The following is a 25,606-nucleotide window of genomic DNA, read 5'->3' on the forward strand; positions in this document are numbered from 1 at the left end:
CCCTTCCCGGATCGGTCAGCACGGAGCCAGCGGCGGGGACCATCCGTCTGTCCTTCCAGCAGCCACTGGCCACTGCATCCTGCCTTTGGCTGCTGCCCAGCCGGGCACTTGGGGTTTTAATCATGGGTTGAAAACTGGTGGGAAAATTTACCCTGGGGAAAAGCATAGGGGTTCTGTAAAAATAAAGTGATTTAAAGGACAAGCTTTATGAAAAAAAGAAGAAAAAAGAAGGAAAAAAAAGGTGAAAGATTGATTTGGGGATTCTGTACTCCCTATTGCAAGGGTTTATGGATCCAGGAGTGCTGCACATGTGGCTGGGCTCTCACCTGGGCTCAGTTTCATCTCCAGATATATTCCCAAAAGGAACATTTGATTGTCACAGCTAATGATGAGGAAAAGCCATGGGGCACGGTGTGAGAAGGAGGGAGGGGGGTCAGCCCCCTACACCAGCCTGCTCCAGCCCTGATGCTTGAAGTTTCATCATTTAAAGGGAGATGAGTCAGAGCTGCAGGGGCCCTCAAAGCCCCTGAAGATCTCTGCCCATTTTGCCACTGACTTCTGGTGAACGAGCAGTGAGGGGTTGACCTGAATCTTACTCACGGGCTGTGATGGGTAGAACCAACAACAGAGATGCTCTTTGAGCCTTGCTCCCACTGTGGTGCCCCGTGGTCCCACTGGCACATCCTGCCCCAAATGCAGAGCTCTGGATGCGGAGAGGGTTTGAAGGAGCTGCTGAGGAGGCACCTTGTTGGGGTTGGTGGTTTCAGAAAGTCACGCAGCCCACTGGACCACCAGCACCAGGTCCCGGGAGTCATACACCAGATGTGCTCTGCAGAGCAGAACTGAAAGCAGAACCAAAAAGAGGATCTGTCCTCTCATCTGTGTGGGAGCATCCGCCAAGTGGCTCTGGGCCAGGGCTGTCACTGCCAAGGAAGTGCTTGGGGTTCCTCAGCAGCAGCTCTGACCTGAGCAGAAGCAATCACCGGGCAGCTCAGGGACATTGTGTGCTTGCAACTCTGCCTGTTCCCCCCTTCCCTCCTCACCCTGGCCCCTAGACTTCAAACACAGCCAGAGCAAATGACCTGGAAGGTTCTCTGCCCTTCACAGGGGGGCTGGACTAAATGCTCTCTAAGATTTCTTCCAGCCCCGAGCATTGTGTGAGCACAGCTGGTTCTCCTGCAGGGCTGAGCATCCCCAAATATCCTTCTCCTCCTGGGCAGCAGCAGCTGTGGGCACCTGGACAGGTGGCAACCTGACAGCTCCTGGCACCATGAGCAGGCTACTCAGGTGTCTGCAGGCTGGTGGCAACCCTCTCTTTGCCTGGGGCAGCTGGGGAAGGCCAGTGAGGGGCTGGATGGGGCTGGCAGGGGATTGCAGTATCTCAGCTCTAGAGCAGGTGTCTCACCATGGTGCTGCCCCTTTGCAGGGGCCATTGGGGAGCAGGGGCTGGAGTGCTGTGAAGGACAGGGCTCCTCAGCTCTTGGTGGGGTGGGAGGGGACCTGATGCTTCCTCGGGGTAGGTGGCACATCATTCTGGGAAGTCAGATACTCAGCTGCTTTCCTGGCTCTGAGGTGATGGCCAGTCTGGTGTTTCTGGGTAGAGCTGCCTCTTTATTAATAGTCTTCTGGTAAGAGCTGTCCCCCCAAGCTTTGTTTGCAATCCAGCAGCAAACCCACATTCCCTCCGACCTCTCTGCTCTCCTCCAAGTTTAGAGCTCCCAGGGTTTTACTAGGAGGTCATTGCCCCTGTGCACCACTGCTGTGAGAGGCCAAAGCCCTGAAATTCTTCCAAAATCCTGCAAGAGCAGCAGAACTATCCCAGTCATCTGCTTCAGTGACAGTCACATGGGAAGTGATCAGGGACAAGTGCATCCCACAGACAAAAAGCTTTGGTTCCCTTACACTGCTTCTTTCTCTGTGTCTAGACTTTGCTGGGTTTTTGTAAGGTATGAATAACAAATACTGAAAGGGTTGGGCATGCAGGTGGGAAAGGCTCAGAGGGAAAGACTCTCCCAGCAAGCCAGTGGATAACAGCTGGAAAAGTCAGGAGCTTTCAGGTGTAAAATTGGTCCATCCCTAGAAGGTCTTTCTCTTTTCAAGTTAAACCCATCACCTGCTCCAAGGAAAAAAAGAAGATTGCAAAGGGGGAAAGGTGGCAAAGCCACCAGTTCCTATGAAAAGCAGAGAGTCACAGCCTCTAGAACACGAGAAAGTGGAGCCAAAGGAAAACCTATGTCCTCCATCATGTCAGGGTAGAAAACAGTTACATATCAGAAGAGTTGTGGGAAGCAACAAAGGCTTGGCAGAAGTCTCACCAGCTGTGATAAACTGTGGACCAGGCTCAGTAAGAGGCACAAAACTGAGCAAGAAGCATTCTGGTTTCCCACTCCTTGCCCCAGCCATCCACTGTGCCAGGTGACAGCACCAGAGAGGCAGCACTCAGCTCTTCTGTGCTACTTTCCCCCTCTCTCACATCTGATTTTTAAGAAATGAGCCCAAGGCAATTCTGAAAATTCACTTATCTCAACCTGTAATTGAGAAACCTGTTTAATAGTTACTTAAACCTTGAGCAGCTCTGAGCAGTGCAGCAGCTGATGAATATGCATGACCTGGGATTTGCATTTGGTGGCAGTGTGAAGACAGGATGTCAGGCAAATGAGCTATGAGAAATGTTGCCCATGCAAATGTTCACTCTGCTCTAACTTCTCACTGCAATTCCCATCCTTGAAGCCATTTCTGTCATTCTCTTATTTGCATTGGAAATACAGTAACAAAATAATGCAACTTCACAGAAATTGGTTCTATTTCTGTGCGGACAGGATGAATTCTTCAATACATCTATGACAGATCGAAGTCCTGGACTAACAGCAAACAAAAAAAAGTCCTGCCAAGATCATCCCAGGGCATGCAGTTCTAGACTTCTCTGAAACCACATCTTCATCTAACTTCCCAGCCCTTACCTGAACAAGGCTTGTTATTAGACAAACCATTGTAGATATGCAGGAACAGAAAAGGTGCTGTTTTCACTCACAGTTCATTTTCTCTGTTTTCTGCTTTCAGAAAGGGAACCATGAGCCCAGGACAGCTGCTGTTGCCCTCAGGAGAAACTAGGAAACCTGCTTATCCATGTTTTGAGGACTTCAGTAAAGGGACTAAACACTGAGAACCCCACCTGCAATGCTGCATCCAGCTCTGGGGTTCTTAACAAAAGGACACGGACCTGCTGGAGCAAGCCCAGAGGAGACCAGAAAGAAGCTCTGAGGGATGGCTGGAGCAACTCTCCTGTAGATAAAAATTCAGCCTGCAGAAGGCTCCAGGGAGACCTTAGAGCCCTTCCAGTAAGCAAAGAGGCTGAAGAGAGACTTTCAACAAGACTGACAGGACAAGGGGAAATGCCCTTCAAACTTAGAGAGGTTTAAATTAGGTATCAGGAAGAAATTCTTCCCTGTGAGGGTGGTGAGGCCCTGGCACAGATTGCCCAGAGAAGCATGCCCCATCCCATCCTTGAATGCTTCAAGGCCAAGTTGGATGGGGCTCTGAGCAACCTGGTCTAGTGGGAGGTTGGAACCAGATAAGCTTTAAGCTCCCTTTCAACCCAAACTATTTCAGAATTCTGAGAAACAGTTAATACTTTGTGTTCTCTTGGGTTCAGAAGAGGTCATGGAAGAGCAGGAGGTTAAAAAACCCAGCTGCAAGTGACCATACTTCACCTGGTGTGGTTGGCCTCCAGGTCCTGACATCCTTCTCAGTTCAAATAACCTCCAGCATTTCCAGTGGTCTTTCACTCCCCCATCAAGGACAACCATCCCTAAGCCATGCTAGTTAAGGCACTAGCATGTAATGCTTTTAAAATTCTTTTCTGCTGTATGTGCCTCATGCAGGGAGATTTTCAGATTCCCTTTGCTAGTCACACACTTGAGAGGCAAATGCCATCTAGGAAGAGCCACAGGACAAAGTGCCTCTGTCCTTTGCCTTCAGCCAAGAAATGGCTGTACAAGTACTGTACTCAGCCACTTGTGATGTACCTTGGGCAGAAAAGTGAATTTTTCCATGAGCTGGCAGGTAAATGGACAAATCACCCAATGGCTTTATGACCAGCTGTCTACAGATGTCTTTAAAACACTGCCTGGACAGCACAGCCTGCAGCAGCTGACAGACACCATTTGCCCTCAGCAAGAGAAGCAGAGCAACATGGTTTGTCGTTGGTCTCTTTTGAAAGTTACCTCCCTTTCCCACTGAAGAACATCTCCAGGAAAGCCACAGGTCACAGCTGTGCTGTTTTTCTTTGGTGCTTTTCTGGTTTGTTCACAGCCAGATCATAAAAGTCTAAAATAAGGTCATTGATTATCCTTTTGCACATAAGTGTTCCTAAAGCATTGTTATGAAACAAGCAATCCTCTACCTGATTTCAGTACTTAACCACTGTCATTCAGTCAGTGTTAGCTATTTGAAGTTATACCACCTAAAATTTTAGCAGCTTCGGGAGGTTTTTAGGTGTAGCATACAACATTCTTATTTTCCCCACAGAACTTTACCACATGTCCCCATTTCTTGAACTTACACATGGAATTCCCCTGCTTCTCACCTCGCCCAAAGCAGCACAATTAACAAGGTTTGGTGGCTGCTCTCACAATGTGCCCACAAACAGCACTCTGTGCACACACAGCCCCTTGCTTGGGGCCCCTGGAGCAGATCAGTGTTTTCCGAGTAAGCAGGGCATTTCAGTTGTAAGAAACAAGAGCTTTAGGGCAGCAAAATCCACATTTTCCCCAGTGCAGACCCTTTAATTAAAGCAGCAGCTCCTAGACAGCAGCTGAACACGGTGGAGGAAAGGGGTCAGTTAGAAAAGTGACCACTGGATGTCACCACTGCTTTAGCCACGGGCATCAAGGCAGCCTTGCACCTAAACAAAACAAGTCAGCAGGGACTACGAGGGAGTCAAATAAAACTCACAGCACCTTGTTTTCACTACACAGAAGTTTATTATGAAAGTTAAACATACAACACAAAAAGTAGCAAAAGCAATCCTGTAGCTTAAGGCAACTCTTACAGGAGATGAATTCAAGAAAGATGATGCAACTTCAGTTTAAATAGAAATTATGAAAAATATCAAATTGCATCAATAACTTAAAATGCACTTTAAAAAGTCTGCACTAACCAGCAGAGGGTAAGGGCTGTGATCTTAATGCCAGCATTAAGATACGGAAAGCAGCAGAATGCTAAATGATGATAGGGAAGGTTCAGTATTTACACAGAGATAGCAACGTTAATATCTGATAGCATCATTTCCTGTGTACTTATGGTTTAAAACCACTGTCTGAAACGTTAGGAAAACCTTTTAAAATAAATCTTCAGACTATTCCATCAAAAATACACAGATGGCAGAGAAGATCCAAGGCTAGGGATGCGTGCGGATGCATGCGTGTGTCCCTTAAATAACTCTTTGAAGAAACACTTTAGAAAAATTATTTCTTTGGGGGAAGAAGAGCAAGAAGAATATGTGGCCACAGAGTGAAAAAGATTATCTTTCAGGTGAATCACATTTAAATTGAAGTATCAAAATATTTCTATTTGATGACATTCTCACAGTTTACAGTTAATGACATTTTTAAGTGAATGTTAAATATTCATATTATTAACATACAAAGATTCTCCTTCACATTGACATCTGCTTACATTTTTGCAAGACCTCTTTTGCATCAATTGTTTTGCCATTAATGAGGAATGTATAATTGTCTTAATTATAGAATTTAACGATGATTTAACTGTTCTAACCATATTGGACCTTTAAAATAATTGTTAAAATACTGGATTCAGATCCCTTATTTTAAAAAGGTATTTAAGTGACATTTTTAATCAATCAGGCTGTACAGGAAGCACCACATTTTAACAAAGCCAAATGACATCACATTTGTAATCGATTTTCTTCAAATCTTGGATGCAATGAAACCTTTGGAGCAAGTCCATTCACCATCACCCCAAATAAAACAAGATTAATTCATACATTAATTCATCCCAAATCTTACCCTGTTAGAAAATGCAATATATACTGCAAGGGTCTTAATTTGCATAAGATTTAATAGAAAGGGCCTATGTGCAGTACGAGACTCCTGCACACAAGCTCATCTCAGCTTTTCACCATTCAGCACAACTTTACAAAAAGCCTAAGATATAAAATATACTTAAAGCAGTTATCTTAAACATGATTTAATATATTTCACCTTGGCAGCTGATCACTTTTGTTCCCAGTTTAAACGCTGTTGAATCTGATTGTGGAGTTGCAGTATCCCTCTGAAGAACTAGTTAAAAAAATCCCTGAATAAAACAGAAGCCAGCCTGCGACTTCCTCTGAGTTTCAGTAATGCACTATATACAGGGTATAACAGCCACTCAAACTCACTTGGAACAGAATAAAATCTAAGACAGGTAACAGGGCAGAATGCATTAATGCATGAAAATATACATTTTAAGATTTTTCTCGTTTTAAAAGTGGAACCAATGAATTGTTAGCAGTTAAACTAATACTGCAACTGTAACATTTACAAACCCACAAAGTTTGAAAACTGATTCCAACAGCTCTGATTCACTGGGTTTAGCTTGGAAATAATGCAAAATAATGTCAGCAGTTTTAGGAAGGTCTTGCAAATTTAGAAAAAAGAAAACTGAAAGAAAGGTAAGAATGCATTATCTAAAATAAAGCAGGAACATAATAAAGACAATCAAAATTCCAAAAGCCCATATTAAAAAATTAAGCTTGGAATGCATTGGCTTCCAGCAGTTTACAAAAAAAAACAAACCAAAAAACAAAAAAAACCAACCCAAAAACAAAAACATAAGTTGTTCTAAATCTGTAATATCTTGACCTATTTTTAAGTGACAATTTTTATTACTGTTGAGAAAAAATGGTTTTATAGCTGCATAAGTTTCCATTTCACTAAAATAGTGCCAACAAAAATAAGTTTGCATAGAAAAACAAAATTTTGAATTGCCACTGGCTACATGCTTAAAATGGGAAATGCAGGTATTGTAACATAAACATAGTGCAAACCATGGCAGTTCATGGTGACTTCGACTGCCGCAGGTCAGGAAACAGACCATAATATACCCAGTTATCACAGTTTCTGGTCTTTTATTCAATCCTTTGCCAAGTAGAAGCAATGCATGTGTGCAGACCCGTGGGACGCCTGCTGCCGCTGATTAACGTAGTTTGAGATCATCACCACTCCCCAGGTTAGATCCAGGACTAGGGTCTTGCTGTCTTCTTGCCTGCATTAACAAACACACACTGAGCATAAGCAACCATGAAATGATCAGTTACTTATCCAGCACATTAACACAGCTAAGATCACAACCAATTGAAGGCAGAAACGTTACAATTCAAGCAGTAAGCAAAGCAGTAATTTTTAACATCAAAATCATTCTTTCCACCCTCCCCCCCTCCGCCCACCCCATTCAGTTTACCCCCCGAAGCAGGCGGGCTCTCAGGAGGGCTCTGGGTCTGGCAGCCCAGCACTGCCCAGTCCCTGAGGGGCTCAGAGCCTGCTGTGCTCCCCACCCAGCCTGGAGCCCCCAGCAGGGACTCTCTGCTCGTGCCCACACACATGCACACAACACTGCCAGGCTTCAAACATAGCTCTGGCAATCAGCAAGAGACTCCCACAATAGTTAGGTAACAATTTTGTGTCTCTTCTTCCAAAAATAATTTTCTTTCCTATGAAATTCCCTTCTGTTAACCTTTTCTGTCAGTTCTAGGGAGAAAGGCTACAATATGAGATAGAGTACATCACATCATCTCCAGATAATGTTATGAGGAAAACATTTACTTTAGCTTCTTCTAGAACCAAGAGACTTATAGTAACATATGAGCAAAATTTAATCTATAGATGGACACACATTTTTACACTTTGTAAAAGCTGGGGTTTTACTACTTTCTTCTTCTGTGCACATGCAAAGTTAACAAACTGAGAAAACTCAGTAACATATGACTGCACCCCTGTATTAAAAGAAAAGTAATGTAAGTTCTTTTTTAAACAAATTATTTTGTTAAACAGTTTGAGTTAATGACATTGCACAGAGGGAATTAAGTATGGTCAGTCACAGTAAAAGACAAGGCTATCTACTTTCTCTACCTGTACACAGGTACAGCACACACAAATGCTGCACCTAAATACTTAAAAACAGATTTCCTTGAATTTTTAAAGCCATACTTCGACTCTGAGAACATCTCTAATACATGCTAGCTGGTTTTTAAGACATTTTAGTACCAGCACTTTTATTTAAGGTTTACAGAGTGAATAGCTGGCACCATGGCCTGTAACTACCACATGACCCAAACAGCCTCAGGCCACATTCTCAGCTGGTGGAAGGTATCACTACACAGACTTTATTCCGAGTGACTCCATCAGCTTTATCAGCTGCAGTAACCTGCCATATTCAGGGCTTTAAAAAAATGCAAACCAGTAACAACTTCCCTGTTCTGAAAGACTTTTGCTATGTTCTTGAAAGACTGGGGAACAGCCTTAACACAGGCATTGTGCCACTGAAATACCCTTCAAGCAATTACAGTGTTTGAACCACCACACTGAACAACAACGCTTCTGTTGAGCCCTTCAACAGAACTGTGACTAACAGGGGCACAAGTGCTGCTCTTTGGTGCTCCCTGGGCTCTTCTGAGTCACATTTACTGTCAGAGAGGAAGCCTCCCCACCAGCACAGCAGCTGCCCCAGCTCACAGCATGCTGCTGCTGCACTCCCATTCCAAAGGGTGAGCGAGCAGAGCCTGCTCACTCCCAGACCCTCTGGCATGCACTGCTGACACTTTTTCCAACTTAGATTTTTCTTTCTCTGTTCACTTCTTCCTCCGTTATCTACCATTCTCCTTGTCTGCCTAACTGCATGCTCCCAGTGCACTAGGTTAGCTGCACCCAAACAGAGAACTGCTGCTTCCTTCTCCTATTTAAAAGCCAATTTAAAGTTACATTTTCTTTTCATGTGCAATGGTCCCTTTCTGATGCATATGGAGTTCATTCAATGAATCCCTCTAGTAATCAGCATGTTTCCAGAGCAGACAGCTCCCTCCTGCACTGTCCTTAGTGGTCACACTGCCACTATTGCTTTGAAACACCTCCATTAACTTAAATATCACAGTTGCTACCCTACTACATTTATGTATTCAGTGTTGGTTGCACTTTAGACAATTAGGAGTGAGCCAATCTATTTGCTCTGTTTTATCTGCACTAGTTGTACTTTGAAGGAACAATCTGCTTCTCCTGCTTGCAGAAGAAATCTGAAGGTGTCAACCAACATCACTGCTGGTGCACAAACCCACAGATTTCTCAGTAATCTTTCTGAGGAATCATATTAAAGCAAACTCCTTTAATCACCTACAGCACTGATGATTCTAAGTGTTCAAGGGCATATTCCTTCAGGCCCTTGAAACAACTTCTGCACATAGTCCTCTTTGTAGAGATACAAAGTATTAAAAGATTGCATTGAATTAAACTTTTTACATTATTTCCAAAAGCCAAATCATTCAGCTTTGCCTATCAAAATCACTGAGAGAAAGCCCACACTTCCTTGTTCCTTCAAAAGAAAAGTCATCTGTACTGTAAAGGTTTTCTTAATATGAAATGGTTGTTCATCAAGTCTGAATAGAAACTTCCAGGCTAATTCAAGAGTTGTACCAAGATTAACAAAACAGCAACAGTTCTACTTTGCATGCCCTTCTATTGAACAGACTAACAAGATTTCTTCTGGTTTTACTGCTGCCTCCTTCTTCTAAAAGGAAACAAATACAGGCACTGTCTTTAAGAATTAGCAAAATCTTACTTCTACCAATTTTGTACTCGATAAACATTTTTACATTTAACTAGAAAAGACCAGCAAGTTAATTGCTGCTATACTACTGCTCTAGAAACAACAGTGTTTCTTCTTCAGAAAACAAATCATACGCACAGCAATTTTATTGTCAAATTTCAGTGAAGGCTCCAAGATATGAGCATATGGTTGCATTTATGCTTTGCTTAAAGTGGCCTTTTCTTTCAAAGCATATGAAAGAATTTGCATGATTCGTGACCTCATTGCTACTTGTAGAGTTTGCAGAAGCCACTAGTGAACAACTACCAGATTTGCCCTTTCAAGTGATATGCAAAAGGCATGACAAATGACCCTCAAATGTACCAAAAGCAGTCATTACAATATCTTACAACAGTGTGTGTGGATAAAGGTGTAATTTTGCAATTCAGTAAGTGGGGATTTACACAAGCAACTGCAACATGTTGGAATGACAGCTCTGACTCAGGCACCCTCCTTTCCTTGTGCTACTACTGTGCAAAAAGACAAATGTGTGAAGCAGGCTTGTTCTAGCACTCACAACCATTCTGCCAGGGCCCTACATGCACAGTATACAACTACAACTGTGCTTTGCATGCTGGAAGAAAAATACAAAAAATAAAAGATGCTTGGTAAAGACAAGAAAAATCACTTTGCATGAAGACAGGAAGCACATTGTGGAGCAAGAAGCACTGGGTGCTATTTTTGTCCACTGACAATTGGCAAATTACAAGTTCCATAAGAAATACCGTGAGAGCCTTAACACTCCCTTGTAGGAAGAGTATGACTATCAAGTAGGGTAGTATCTGCTACTTCTCCTCAGGCTATTACAGGAAGCTTAAACTTCCCTTTTAGAGATGTAAACCAGCAATTTCCAGACTTCTCACCACTGGGGGTGCTATACTCCCCAGCATAGCTAATCAATCCTCTAAATTGCAATTTTTTGCTGTAATTTTTGAAATGCATACCTTTCGCTGCCATGCAAAAGCACCAGTATTACTCTCAGTGAATAATGAGCTCAGCTTCTCAAGGATTAAGGAGACTTGCTTCAATTAAGAAAGATGCATCTATCTTTGCCACTAGGAAATGGAATACACTGCTATGAGTCATGCTTAATGAGCCATGAGAAAACAGCAGTTATTCATCTTTTCTCTGTGTATTTCATTTTTTCAGTCAAACGTTGATGTTAAGTTTGAAGAAGCACTACTTCACATGCTCTTCATCTGTTATTTGGTGAAAGGATAACAAATATTTGCCTGTGAGAAACTTGTAATTAGTATAGAGATCCCACCAGAATTGGAATTATCCTAAAAATGAATGTATTTTAGCCAGCATTGCCAGTTTTCTTCCAAATATCCAGAAACAGAAGAGTTAATGCGATGGACACATCAGGAGTTTCAACACCGAAAAATACTTTGCACTCAGCTTTCAGCACATGAAGCCATGCAAATCTTCTGCAATGCAGAAGGAATTGTAACTGGCCACAAGCCATTGAAAACCTCTAACCCTGGAGAGAGTGTGATGACCAGCTGAAAGAATTGCAGGAATGTATCTGGCAAAAAATAATTTCAAAGCCTCCTATCACATGCCACTCTAGACTTACTCATGCTGAACTCATAGTGCTGGCACCATGGGGGGGGTAATGACTGACAAAAAAAGAGAAGAGTTACTAACAAAAGCATTTTGACTTGAGAGTAAACAAACACAAAAAGTGTGCCCTGTAGTACCTCTTACACCTAAGCTCTCTTTAATCTCTGATGTCTGAGCTTTTCCCAAGCCTAAATATAGGCTAAGGGGAACACACTGAAAGTCCTATCAAGAGTATGATGCAGTAATACCTGTACCATATTATTTTTCTTCTTCATAAACTAGATGGCTTGGAATCATTAAATCAGTAACTTTCATCATTGATTTTCTGAACAAGAACCACATTGAAGGCTTTACATCTGTTACTGGGGTACAAAGGAGAAACAATTGGGCAACAAGGAAGATGGCACATAAGCAGTTCCTCCAGCAGCCGAGACAGTCAGAACCCATCCTCCTCCTCCGGGCACTCAATCCTGCCCCATGCTGCAGCCTATTTTGCTTTCAGCTGTGCCAACAAAACTCCTTAAACTGCCTTTAAGAAAGCATCTCTAACTACCTCCTTCCTGTGCATGTTCTGAGGCCTCAAACATACCTAAGGAAACCAACTCCTCTTACCACATGAGCTCATTGGGAAAAGATAATGCAGTTCCACTGTGTGGTTTACATGATAGCTCTGAGAAAGCAGAACTGAGAAAGTTGGAAGCAAATTTAGTAAGGATGGACAGGGCTGCCATGAAGACGGCCCTCCCTTTCTATGAATCACTTTAAAAAATCAGCAGGGAAAACTGGGACCTTTGAACACCACACAGCAAAATGACAAATACAACCATATCCACTGCCTATACAACTTGGGACACTGGTGAAGATGAGGGAAGGAAGAGGGAGCTAATTTGAAGAAGGGATGTCACAAAAAGAATAGCCAAAATAAAGTCTCTCCATGGACAACTCCACTGCAATTCTTTAATTGGATTCTGGCAGCTCTGTCCTGTTGAAACAGACAGAGCAGATGCATTATGTGCCTTGGCATCTGCCATCTATAATTTACTAAATAAGTGAAAAATCAGGCTATGCCATGAAAAACTAAACAGTGCACATTTGGATTCTCTTAGGACTGCCAACCTCCTGAAAAGGGATTTAAAAAAATCCCAACCAACCAAACCTGAGAATACTTTGCAGATACTTTTCTAAAAAGTATACAACCACAGGATAAAAACCACCCAAATTAAAAAAACCCTGAAATACAAACAACAATACTCAGAAAAATGACCAGTTACAATCAAGCACACCTTCACATTAGTCCTGGTATCTGAGACAGACCCACAGCAAGAAAAGCAATGAACTGAAAACTCTTTGAGTTGCTGGTTAATAACAGTCCCTCCCAGAGAGATCTGAACATGGTTCAAAATGCTGGCCCTGCCTCCAGTAACCCTTACTGGATAGAAGGGCAGGAGAAACTCTGCCTTCTCTGAATTGGAGTCAGCAAAACTGGGGCCCTACAGCATAGTGAGAATGTCAACTTATATATAATAGAACTTCTTTGGTCACAGCTTGATGAAGCAGCCCATGTGCTTTCTGGTCTCTGGGGGCCTTGCAAAGAGACTCTCCATCTTCACTTCTCAGAACTTTAGCCACAGCAGCACCACTACATACTGCATCCATGAGCCACTGGCAGACAGAGGGGATATGATCTTTACCGCATTCCTAGCAGGCACAGCTATCAGCATTAGACTTCATGGCCTGGATCCAGTCTCTGCAGTTGCTTTGTTTGCTGCCCATAACATCCATTTTGCTATCAGCTCGCATTTTCACTGAACCTGGGAAGAAGTAGCCTTGATCTTTCTTAATTATAATGTCATGCACCACTTAAATTATGCAAATAATGGAAAACAGTCTCTCAAACTTGGCAAGAGATCTGGATGTTAGACTGAAGTAACTGTAGAACTATTAATGCCATGAAGTCTACGCAGTGCTGTTTTTTATTCCTACTTCCATTCCGATTGTCTTTCAAGCTCACTGAAAGTCCAAATAAAAAAAATTTCCTGACAAAGGCCACTGCTAAGAGTTATTTAGCACTTACCTCCATCAAGAGTTCATTTCAAACTCCTATCTACTTCCTAGAAACAGACTGAAAACACACATGAACTGTGTTACCTGCAGAGCCTGCTCTCCTCCCACAGGCTGTAAGAGCTCCAGAGCATGACCAGGCCAAGCTGCACATCTGCCTCCTGACCCCCATGCACCCCCTCACCTGAAATCTTTGCAATGGTTGCATCTTTGTTTAAAAGCTATTATCAAGGTGACAATTCTGCTGCCCCAAACTGGTAACTGGACCAAGGTCACTGCAAGCCAAGGAAGGAAAAAGCACAGCAGGAACAGGTAGCTCTGAAGAGCTTTGAGTAGAGATTGAAATTTTTACTTTCATATTAGAATTTCTTTTATAAGAGAAAAAAAAAAAAAGCTTGAAGTGCTCCCTTTTAGAAAGTATTGTTTGAAAGCTGGTCTAAAGGTTATAAATTTATAATTAATATTGATTGCCTCCAGACAGTATTCCTCTGTTGCTCAGCCCCTTTCTAACCTTCATTGACTGAAAGAAGACGCTTATATTACAGTACTCCCTGATTTGCAAGATTGATCTCCTCTGTCCTACAGTCAGCATTGATCCTGTACAGCACAAATTGTTTTTCTGATCTATGCATTCCATAGCACTTTTGCACAACCACCAGCTATTTAAGTTCTTGTGAAACAAACCAGTCATAACTTAACTGGCCTACTTGGACTGGACTGGCATTGCAGAACCTTTTGAGGCAGCACACTCCCAACTCTAATGCCTCTTTCTAAGTTATGCTGTATCCATCCTGCATCTAAACAAATTTTTTATGGTTGTATACAAGCATATACCAAGTCTACACTACCCACTGCATATGAAAAAATTAATTTTTTCATATGCAGTGGGTAGTGTAGACTTGGTACATGCTTTTTTGGGTTTCTTTCATATCCAAAAAGCTGTGTTAAAAGTTATACTATTTTTCTATTATTGTCAGTTTGGAGAGTACATACAATAAACACTAATTAAATTAATTGCAGATTAATAAGGGAAAAAAAGCCTTTAAAATCTGGAAGTCTGATGAGAAATTAAAAAAAAAAAAGAAAAACAAACCCAAGCCAAAATTAAAAGCAAAAAAGTCCCCACATACTTATTGTAATACTATACTTTCTTCTGAAGCCAGTTACATTCGAGAAAAATATAATTAGCAAGAGCATTTATTTACACTAGGAGTTTCATCTTAGAAAAAAATTTTAAAAAGGAGAATAATTTCACTATTTCACTGTCTAGAACCTTGGGAAGAACATGAAAGTCAGTACTACTACTTTGGTTTTTTTCAACTGTAACCTGTTTACACTACTGTAACAAAATCCTGTTTGTTTTTTAGAGTTCCCAGTTTCAGCACAATTAAATGAAACCTATCTTGCCCATTTCAACTGGTAATTCCCAACAAACAACAAGAATATGTAAAAACCTAGAGCAGGACACAGTATTTAAAATTTAGGTAAATTTTTAGTTCAGCACCTTTTAAAGGGTGGGGTTGGTGGGGGGTTTTGGTGCTTTGTATTGAGAGGAATTGCTTCTGGAAGAAACAAAAATTCCAAAACAGGGGAGTCTTTTTCAGCAAAATAAAGGTTTTTAAAATGGGAATTTCATGCAGTTTCCCAAAATGGCTCTGCTTAGCCATTAATGTAATTTATATTTAGCACAAGACCACAAACAGACATTGCTAGAATAGACTGTTTTAGGGACAGCAAACCACTCTGTCTCTACTCACTGTGTTGCTAAAATAAAGAGCATGGCAGTAACATAGGAAATGAACACAAAGTAGAAAAATACAGCATTTCAAAAATACTGGGTGAAGAAATTGCGTTGGAAGACTGAGAACAGATCCAACCCATCCCCAAGTAAAGCCATGGGGACATCCTCAGCCCAGCTCTGCAGGAACACAGCTGGACAAACTGCACACTCACACAGATCACTGCAAGTCTGAAATTCCAGTTTGTCTGTACAAAACAAACCTTCACAAAATACCCCCAACCTGCACACAGCAACACACCAGAGGGCCTCTTCTCTTTGCCCACCCCTTGAAAATCCACCATTCTGTGCCATCTGCTCCAGCAAAGAGCTGGCAGGAAGCACCTGCTTGTGGCTTTTCCGCACTGAACATGGGCCATTACTTCCAATAGATTCTAATTTCACAAACTAGAGGTTGTTTAAATCTCCCCTAGCCATTCTGGACAGTGTAACACATTTTTGCATCATGCCACTGTGCCAGAAGACTGAAAAACAAGCAAAAGCTTTCCTGGAAATTCACGTCTAGACAGCAACTTCACAGTAATTTCTACAGAACACTTCTTATCCTGACACTGAACTCTGATCATTCATAGTGAAACCACACCAGAGACACTCATACTGACTCTCTCAACCACGACACAAGGAGATAAAGACAGTGAAAATTAAACATCTGCCTCACCAACGTACCTTTAGTCTCCTCACTCTTCTATTATGGCAAAGGGGAACATACAAATATTTCAAGTTAATACACCTCTTTTTTTTTTAACTATAATCTTTAAATGGGGATAAGGTCATTCTTAATGTGTATTATTAAATTCTGTTTAAACTGTCTCAGCATTCCAACATTTTTGTAAAAGCCATTGAGATACCTTATTAATTCTGAAGGCACTAAGAACACTCACTGACTTCAAAAACATCTTTGAAACTAAAGAATCCTGGACAGTGGGGCTGGATTTGCAGTATCTGATGTAACCGAGCTATACAAGTTGATATAAAAACTCAAAAGCATCTTGTATTCAAAACAAACTATGTTAAAAATGTAACAGAATACAGTTCAACTCCGAGGTGCTTAAAAACTTCAATGAAAATTCCTAAATCCAGTCCCACCCTATTTACATCAGAGTGCTGTAATTGCACAAAAACATAACCACCTTTGAAAATTCAAGCACAACCCACTTCAGATGCCCTCAGATGCAAAGAATATGTGCATTACAATAAAGATCTGGTGTGCTAAACCAGAATGGAAGGGATTCTACATGATGAAAAGACAGTAAACAAACTTTACAGCACCCTGAAGGGGTTCTTTTACCTTTTTTCTTTTAGGAGGGAGAATTTTTTTAAATTGGTTGGGGTTTTTTAGGATACTTAAAAATGAAAATTAGCAGTGTGATAATTTCTAATTTGTTACTGCACTTGCAATTTCTTCCCCTTGCAAAGTGTCGCCATTCTAAAATCCAGCTGCCACACGTAAGACACTTTAACATTGTTTTCAATGAGTTATCACTGATCACTCTTATGTAGGGAGTTTTAAGTCTACAGACTTCATTTTAAGTCCACAGAAAGACACAGAATAGGGAATATTTTCTACCCAGAAAGCTGTATAAATAAAGAATTGAATCTGATCATTTTCATATGCTGCCAGGCTTTGGATGGATAAATATTTCCAAAGAGCTGGCGCCTCTGTTTTGGGTAGGAGTGAGTGGAATAGTGCAGGATTCCCTTTCCCTCCCCCACTGAAGCAGAATCTGGTCTCTATTAAAGGCATTTCAGCTGTAATTCTACTGTCAGAAATATCCTGATTTTCTACAGTGTTGCAATTCTTAAAACCGTCATTAACACTGATGAGATCCTGTTCCACATCTGCCAATTCTGAGTTTTACTGTCCATGCCAAGCATGGCAGAAAAGAAAAATCTAAAACTTTAGTAAGGATGAAAGCTGCATAGAAATCAAATTAAACCGATTACAAGGAAAGTATCTTCATTTGTGTGTAGCATAACATACATAAAAATTCACTCAGCACACTTTTCCATACAAAAGCCTTCAAGTACCATCTCTGTAGTGAAACCAAAGATACTGTTGGCCCCACTGAAATTACAGAAACAGAACACAAGGCAGTCTGGATTAAGGTTTCTGCAGCTGTCAGCAATGCAATCATCAGAAAGGTGCCACTGACAAACTGCATTTCCAAGCTGACTGAGCACGTCAGCATCAGAAAATGCAATACAGGCCACAAATACAACAAGCACGGGAATGCACTTTTATGCAGCACTTTCTATTGAGAACTCAGTACAAGGATCATGAACACCAAGTGCTTACTGATTAAAGCTCATTTGATTCTGCCCAAATGCAGCATTAGATTGAAAGTAAGGGTAACAACAAATGATTTGGAAAGCTGATTCCTCCTTAGGAATGCATTATAAGCCTATTTCTGCTGTCTACCATCTCATCCCAAAACATCCCAATTTTTATGCAGTCCTAAGATCAAGAGTACAAAAGCTTGTCTGTAAACATTTCAGATATACATTCAGAACATCCTATCCCAACACAGGAATGAAAACTGAAATGTAAAAACCAATTATAGACCTATGAGTACTGGAGGAAAAAAATCTCTCGGTTAGACATATTAAACATGCACAGTAAAATAAACAGGAAATCATGCAAAACTATGTATTGCAATTATTAAAGATTTCTTTTTGACGGAATAAATTTGAAACAACCTTTGATAATAACTTTTCATTCTGCTTAAACATATTTCAAGTCAGTAATTTTTTCTGTTCTTCCTTTCTGTAGGTGATCTATACCAGTGCTTCAGAGCTGGAACAACTATAGTTGTTTCAAGAGAAAATGAGTACTAACAGCTAATAAGGACATCACTTAACAGCAGCTGCCTTCTGCCTTATTAAAAAAAAGCAAGAGTGTTTTCAGAAGTTACTGAATCCAGCTCCTGCAGACAGTCAAGCACGTTGCCTTTTGTGTCTCAGTGTCATGAGTTTTGATGTCTGTCACAAAGCCCCACATGCTCAATATTACCTCAATCTCACTGTTATTTGAAATAGTGGTTTTGCACAGCCTAGCTGCAAGTGTTTTCTACACTTGGAAGAAAATTAAGTCTCTCAGAACTCCAGAAGTTATTTCAGGAAGCCTCATTCTTTTTTAACCTTCAGCATGCACATGGCTTCTCTGTAATAAGAGGAGTGGAGATGAAGAGCCCAGTGCAAGGAGAATATATAAGAAAAGTTTTAAGTACATTGAGGTCCAAGACATAAGATTGGACCTAAAGTTCCTACTGTATTGTTAAGACTAAAACAGGCTGGCGCAGGTTTTCATGAACAGCTTAAAGCTAATTCTACCTTCCTTCTGAAATGAACAGGCAAGCAGGTTCATTCTACTGGGATGGTCTGCCTGGGGAGGTGCTGGAGCCAACCATCCCTGGATGTCTTAAAAAAAGACTGGATGTGGCACTTGGTGCTGTGGTTTAGTTGAGGTGTTAGGGCTGGGTTGGACTTGATTATCTTAAAGGTCTCTTCCAAACTAGTGATTCTGTGACAGAATTATTCAGGCAATCCAGTTGCTGCTCCAAGAATCCAGTGGTAGAAGGCCTCCAAGGCCAGAATTTTACCTTTGTTACAGCGAACATCTGACCTGGCTGCAGCAGTGTTTGGAAGGAGACATACTCCAGCCACTTCAAAGGGAGAGATATTATCCTCTGTGCCTATCTGTTCCCTCTCATTCTCATGCTCTGTGCCTTCCAGTTGTAGTTGGAAGGGAAGAAAGTCTGTCTGATCATCCCAATTATCAGAAAGGATGCCAAAAGAAAAGTACTATAACAATAATCAAATTTTCTAAAAACCATAGAACCAGCAGATTGATCATATTTGATTACAGTTAAGTCAGGCTGTACTGATGAAGCAGGAAGTAAGAAACAGCATTAGTAAGGGAAAGAAATTGAAAGCCTTTCTGTGTTCTCCCTATTCTCTCCTGACCTGCAGCCTGACTTAAGTTGCCAACTCCCCTTACGTATTATTACTTGTCCTGTTACAGCTCTTGCCTTTCTGACATCTCAGAGCAGCTGGTTTCCATTCCCTTTCCTGGCTCTTCTTTTCTCAATCCCAGTAATTTCTGCTTTCATCAAGAAAGAACAAGATTCAAGACTGTGGGGCCCTGAAGAAGCGAAAAACAAGACAGAGAAACTAAACCAGTGAAAAAAAGGAGTCAGACTTCCCACCAGTAAGAAAAAGGTGAGAAGACAATAAAACTAGCCTGTACAAGAAAGCAGACTGTGGTATCTGATTAAATTGGCTGGTAATTTTTCCCACAACACGGGATAACAAGCTCCAAAATTATGCCCCCGCAGCTCCCAAAGCCTTTTCTGTGTTCATGAGAAATGCACGAGGCAAAAGATCCCTCTCTCAGCTATCAAAGTATCATTTCAGAAAGAAACGGCAACTCTGTGAATAAATGTCTTTACAGCTTAAGTACCCACAGAAAAGACCATCTACAGAAAGGAAAAAAGTACATGATCAGAGAATTCTTATCAAAACTTTAAAAACTTGAAATCCATTTTACAAGAGTAAAAAACAATGCATTTTGCAATTTTTATGTAACAGCACCGAACAAACAAAACACACAACATTGTACAAACAGACAAATAAATGGAAACAATCTTAAGTTTTGGGAAAGTACTAACCAGTTACTGACAGCAGCTGTGAAACCCTCACCTCCATTTCCTCCCGATGGGACCTGTCTCTATCCTCAAATTCACGAGTTCTTCGTCGAGCCTCCTCAAAGGCTTGTTGTGCCAATGCATCCTCCTGCTACCAAAGCAAATGACACAGAGTGACACAAAAGGTGACCCTCATTTCCACCAAATCACATTTCTTTTGAATATTAACTATCCCTTGGCAGCAAAGTCAAGTATGTCCTGCGGAACCTGCAAGAACACAGGCGAGTTCCAGCAAATGTCAATAGAGGTTAATGAAATATTACTCACCTTCACTACAGCAGTAGAGATAACCAAAGCTGGAATGCAGCTACTACTAAAATGCATTTTCAAAGGAGAGCTGCTGTTCCAAAGTAGTTTAAGTGCTTCTGGGGGTTTTTTTAGGCTAGGCATTCTCAGAAGTTCTATGTAAAAGGCAACACATTTTATTCTTCTTATAAAAGCCATTTTGAAGATAGTATTCGCAGGTCCAGCTAGACAGAGTCCACTAGCATCACTACACAAACAGTGGTAATTTAATTCTTTTGCATTTAAACCTAAGTATTATTGAAGTTACAAACCAAATAAATCCTTTACTGTATCAAAAGCTGCTGCAGGTCCATCAGTATGAACATTCTTAACACTTGTGTATCATTTATATTATTTAAATTTAGATGCATAGGAAAGTGCAAAGCAGACATTATTCCTCCACCAACTTGCACACGTCCCCATACAATGGAGGAGAAACCAGCAGGTCTTCAACAGCCCTTTTGCTTATTTTAAATAATGGCTTATGCACAGAAACAGATCTAATAAACTAACACTCAAAAAACTTCCTTCAAACTTTATTTTCTATTAGAAAATATTTTAGATAAAGTGTTAGTAAAATGTGAAGCCATTATTAATTTGGTTGGAAGTTATTTTTTTTAAAGAGACCTTTTAACACATTTACTGTTCCCCATCAGAATTTTAAAATTTTCAGAATAGAAGAGTCCCATCTGAAGATACTCCACAAACCAGGAAGGGATAAACTGTATTGGTTCTCCCTCCTTCTAGCTCTTTAACTGTAATTACCACTAACTCTGCTTACAATTCCCACATACATGCAAATGTTATTTTAAACTTGATAATTTTTTAAAAAGCTGACCTTGACTGTTAAGAGGACATAAACATGTAGAAAGCACAACTAAGTTTTAATATACCTGGGGACTAAGTGCATAAATTTTTCAATTAAGATAAAGCATCCCCAGCCTGAGAAAATGTTAAATTGCCTTTTTTGCCGTGGGCACAATCGGGGCCCTGGAGCTGCTCTGTGAAATGATGTGAAGGGGCTCCCTGGTGGCCCAAGGCAGGGAAATACAAACAGCTGCCAATCCCAGACTCTGCCTTTCACCGTCGCTTTCTGGGGACGCGTGTGCGATGTTTAAAGCTGCCAACAAGATCATACTTTAACACCATGGATTTTTTTAAGATTAGAATTTTGCCCTTTACAGCCATTTTAATGTTCGTACAAGGCACAGAAGCCAGGGTCAGAGAGTGGAAAGTAAATTTGTTCTTAATAATGCAGAAGGTTAGAGAGAAAACAGATAAGCTCCTCTCCCAGATGACTCCAGAAAAGCTGCCTTAGTTCTAGTTTACAAAAGATATGTATGTCTTTATTACCTTCCTTTTTAAATCAGACTTAAATAGAAGAAAATTCTTTTTTTAATCAAAGGTTTTTGCATTTCGCCATCATTTAGAGTGGTCATGAAATAAAAAGGCTGACATACAGCCTTGGGTGGAATATTTTAAAGAAATTGTCATAACCAAAAGAAACTAAATTAGAAATTCATGGGAAAAAGTCAGTATGTTGACATCCAGAATGAAGACTTGTTGACAGCTGAAACACTGGTTTGCTCATGTCTGAGAAAGGGGATAAAAGCATCAGAACTTTTTTTTAGTAAAACAAAATTCTGCTCTACTCTTGGTGATACATCATAACAAATCAACCAACAACTCAACCCTATAAAACAGGAATTTAACAAAGATTTTTTTAAAATGTCACTTAATTCTAGTAATAACAGCCTAGCAAATTCAGCTGTATGAGACCAAATAATTTATACATCTTAGTTTTATTCTGTAAAAATGTTCCTGGTATGAATTTACAAAGAAAAATAAGAATAAGCAAAACATGAGCAACAGAATGAGCAATCAACATGACAACAGAAAAAAACCAAACCTCCCAGTCCAGAAAACAAAATTTAAAAAAAATAAATAAAAAATGAGAAGCTTACACACACCCACACTTAAACACAAATCCTCACAGCAGCCCAGTAGGAAAAGACTTGGTGAGATAGCAAGATGCTCTACTAGAGAAGAGGTGCAAAAGTACTAAAGACAGAAACACTCTCTTAAAACACACTCAAATATCAAATTCAGGGAAATTTCAGCCCTAAAGAGGGAAGATATCAAGCATGTATGTGCAACTTCGTGTGTGTTGGTCCAAAGTCTGAGCAAGCAGTGGAACCAGGGCTTTCAGTAACAAAAAGTGAGACCACTTAGTAGCAAGACTTAGACAGGCTGTGGATTAAATGGAAAAAAACAGTAGCTTAACAGGTACAATTAAAATACTTCAATATTAACACATGAATTCTCTTCCTAAAGTATTTGTTGACCTGGTGAAGGGTTGTATGTTTTCCAAAGTATGACAGCAAAGAAAAATTTTATTTGATCCCAGCATTAGTATGAAGTGGCAAGAGACAGGAAGACGCAAGAGCACTACATTTGCTTAAGTTTCCAAAAAATGAGGGGAGTGTGAAGAGCAGCTGGACCTCTTGCATAGGACAGTGGGTGCACAGGCAATACTGTATGAGGCACTTAAGCCCCCTCTGACACCCGTGTTATTTTGGGATCAAAGTCAGCAGTTCAGTCAGCTGCTACCAGCAATATTACAACAGTTTTAAACAAGGAAGCAGAGTGACAGATGCAGGAAAAAGGAAACTGAAGAATGTGAAAGATTGCCCAAATGTTTACAATACTAACATATATAAGGGTGCAGCTACTCCTGTGTCTATATAGCTCTTTATGACACTGGGCACCCTTAGGTACTACTACTATAGCAAATAGAATGACCATTGACAACCTCATGGTCGCCAAGAATCACAAACTAAAAACAAGTTACACACCTGTAACTGAGTGCAAACATCTCTGTAGACCCACACAGATCTACGAGTGCAATACCTCCAGCTCAGCACCCTGTGCTCACAACTCAGGAAAGCGCTGACACCTGAGAGCACGCACACATCCCCTCACATACACAAAGAGTAAATCACAACTTCAGTGCACAAACACTTTCTGAAGACAGCAAAAGGGAACCGTTAAGTGTTGTTAAAACAGCACATACACATTGGGAAACTAAAGTAATCCAAGCACTTGCAAAAAACATTTACTGGGAAATTAAGAAGAGAAAAATTAAACCCACAGGTCACCTGACCCCTCTCCTTTTTGGAAGGGTGCCCACTTTCTTCAGGCACCCTCCAGTGAGAGAAAGGGTAACACTGTTTCCTCCTGAGTGCATGTTCCCATCAGCTCTCAGTTTGACTCAGCATTATGTATCAAACTTAGTAACTACAAATCAAGAACCCTGGGATTTATATTACATTCCTCAGGGCCATACACTTGTCCTGGCTGTGTAAGGCACTACAGCCTGAAGGCCTCCTAGGCCATGGAGTCTACAGCACTGACTCTGCTGCAGCTGGAACTGAGCTCACTCGAGCCACTGACACAGCTTTGCAAGAAGTGAATGCACAGCAAAGAGTGGATTTTGAGTAAAAGTTTTGGTCTGTGGCTTTTCTCATGGATTCCCAAAGCGTGGCAGGACTATTCTCTCTTTCTAGGCCTCATGAAGGAAGTGTTCAGGGCCGCAACTGCTTCAAAGACATTTTGACACAAAGTGTTTCTATTTAATCCCAAACATAGTCACATTAACATCACCTCATTAATGTGCAAATTAGTTCCTTAAGTTATGGAGAGGCAAGGCACAACAGAGGAGTGTTCCTGGTATTTTGAAGGAATCAAAGTTTTAAAAAACTTTATTATTTATTACTCTGTAGCATAGTAACAGTGCAAAATCACTCCAAGTTGTAACTTACAAATGATTTCTGCCCCTAACACTTTGACCTAATGTAGCTAAAGTAGTGTTTTTACAACCACATGTTTCTGAATGTCCATACTGCAAGTTTTCTTTGGAGTTTGTACTCAAAGTGAAGGCAAAAACTGTGTTTCCCTCCAGAGGAGCAAACAAATATATAAGTAGCCAAGGGCAGACTGCCTTACCTGTGCTCTCTCTTCATCAAATTCCAGGCAGCCCATACCATCCAGTCTCTGTAGATCTATCCAGCCTTTCCAGATTACACAGACACCATTGAGAATCATAGGTGCCTTCAAGTACACCTGGGATAAAAGCAAAACACATGCCATGAATTTGCAAGCTCTTACACATGTGCCTGCACAATGAAAATACTGATCCGGGAAGCTTCTATATGTATTCTTAGAAGAACATTCAAACCAGCTGGTAACATGAGACTCCATTTAACAGCTTCTACTGCTTCCTTTCCAAGAACTCATTTTAATCAAGTGAGCGCTTTAACTTTTGCCTACCGTACTGGATGGAATAAATTTAAGCTGTGTTCTCATTTTATAAGCTGGCGTGCACCAGGATTTAGTTAGAATTCTTACTGCTTGCAGTTAAACTAAGAGTTTTTCTCGTCAGCTTACCTTTGTGTCACAAAGGAAGTGGCATGCTGCCAGTCAGGGAGGATCCTACAGCCCATCTAAATAGCTAAATGAGGACACTCCTTCCTACTCCCAAGAAACACTGTATTTTATCCCAATAAATGAGTGATTTCAGCAGAGACCAAGCATTGGTTTCAGTCCTCCTCAAATTTACAAACTACTCAGAGTTCAGTAAAATACACCACATACCCATCGTGCTAAAAATAAATAAGTCTTCCTGTGTCAATTCTAGCATGTGTGCAAGGCTCTTCAAAAGAAGCAACATCAGCTGATGAAAACCCAAGTACAGCACCAATGTGCACTGTGCCTTGTGCTGCAGCGTGGAATAATGCATGATCTTGAGGCCCTACACCTTGATAACAGTGGATCATACAGTGATATCACAAGGGAACTTAAAAAGAAGCAAATACAATGCTAAGTGAGTTTGACGTGTTATACTTAATGACAGTCAGTCATTTCAAGACTTAATCAGTCTTAAAACAAAATAGAGTCACAGCAAAATTACCTGAGTTGTACAGAAGAGGAAAAAAAAAATTAAAAATCAACTTTCAGTAATTATTTCAGCCTACATGGCAAGTCAAAACCTCTCATGAAACAGGAGTTTGTCTATGTTGAATCACCAGAGAGGCAAACCTGCACACATGCCTGCACCCACTTCAGACTGAAAGACTGCTTAAACATTCCAAATCCATTTGAGTTTTTTAGCCTTCAGGAGCAGCTCAGGCTCAGCTAGGTAGGGGAACTTTCAGACAGCCTCCTCTAACAGCTCTAAATTAATCCTCTGGCAAATCCTCATCAAAGCCTAATTGATGTTTAGCACTATAACGCATTTCAAAGCGCCCCCACTGTGCCTACTTGCTCAGTTCCACTCTTA

General features: G+C 40.9%; 1 protein-coding gene across 2 annotated transcripts in view; it reads right to left on the reverse strand.

Moving 5' to 3' along the window:
• Window positions 1-4,965: 4,965 nt before the first annotated feature.
• Window positions 4,966-25,606, reverse strand: part of CBFB (core-binding factor subunit beta) — a 37,910-nt gene continuing 17,269 nt past the window's right edge. Inside the window, exons 4-6 of one of the 2 annotated variants that reach the window (XM_066194510.1) lie at window positions 24,274-24,390; window positions 19,979-20,074; window positions 4,966-7,266 (exon numbers count right to left, since the gene is read on the reverse strand). In XM_066194510.1, coding sequence (XP_066050607.1) covers window positions 7,198-7,266; window positions 19,979-20,074; window positions 24,274-24,390 — 282 coding nt within the window. In that variant the 3' untranslated portion in view covers window positions 4,966-7,197. Of the gene's footprint in view, window positions 7,267-19,947; window positions 20,075-24,273; window positions 24,391-25,606 lie in introns of both variants that reach the window. The other variant, XM_066194512.1, reaches the window with a different exon arrangement.

This window comes from Chamaea fasciata, unplaced genomic scaffold (genome assembly GCF_029207755.1).
Source record: "Chamaea fasciata isolate MVZ Bird 193981 ecotype frontalis unplaced genomic scaffold, bChaFas1.0.hap1 SCAF_12, whole genome shotgun sequence".
Taxonomy (NCBI): domain Eukaryota; kingdom Metazoa; phylum Chordata; class Aves; order Passeriformes; family Sylviidae; genus Chamaea; species Chamaea fasciata.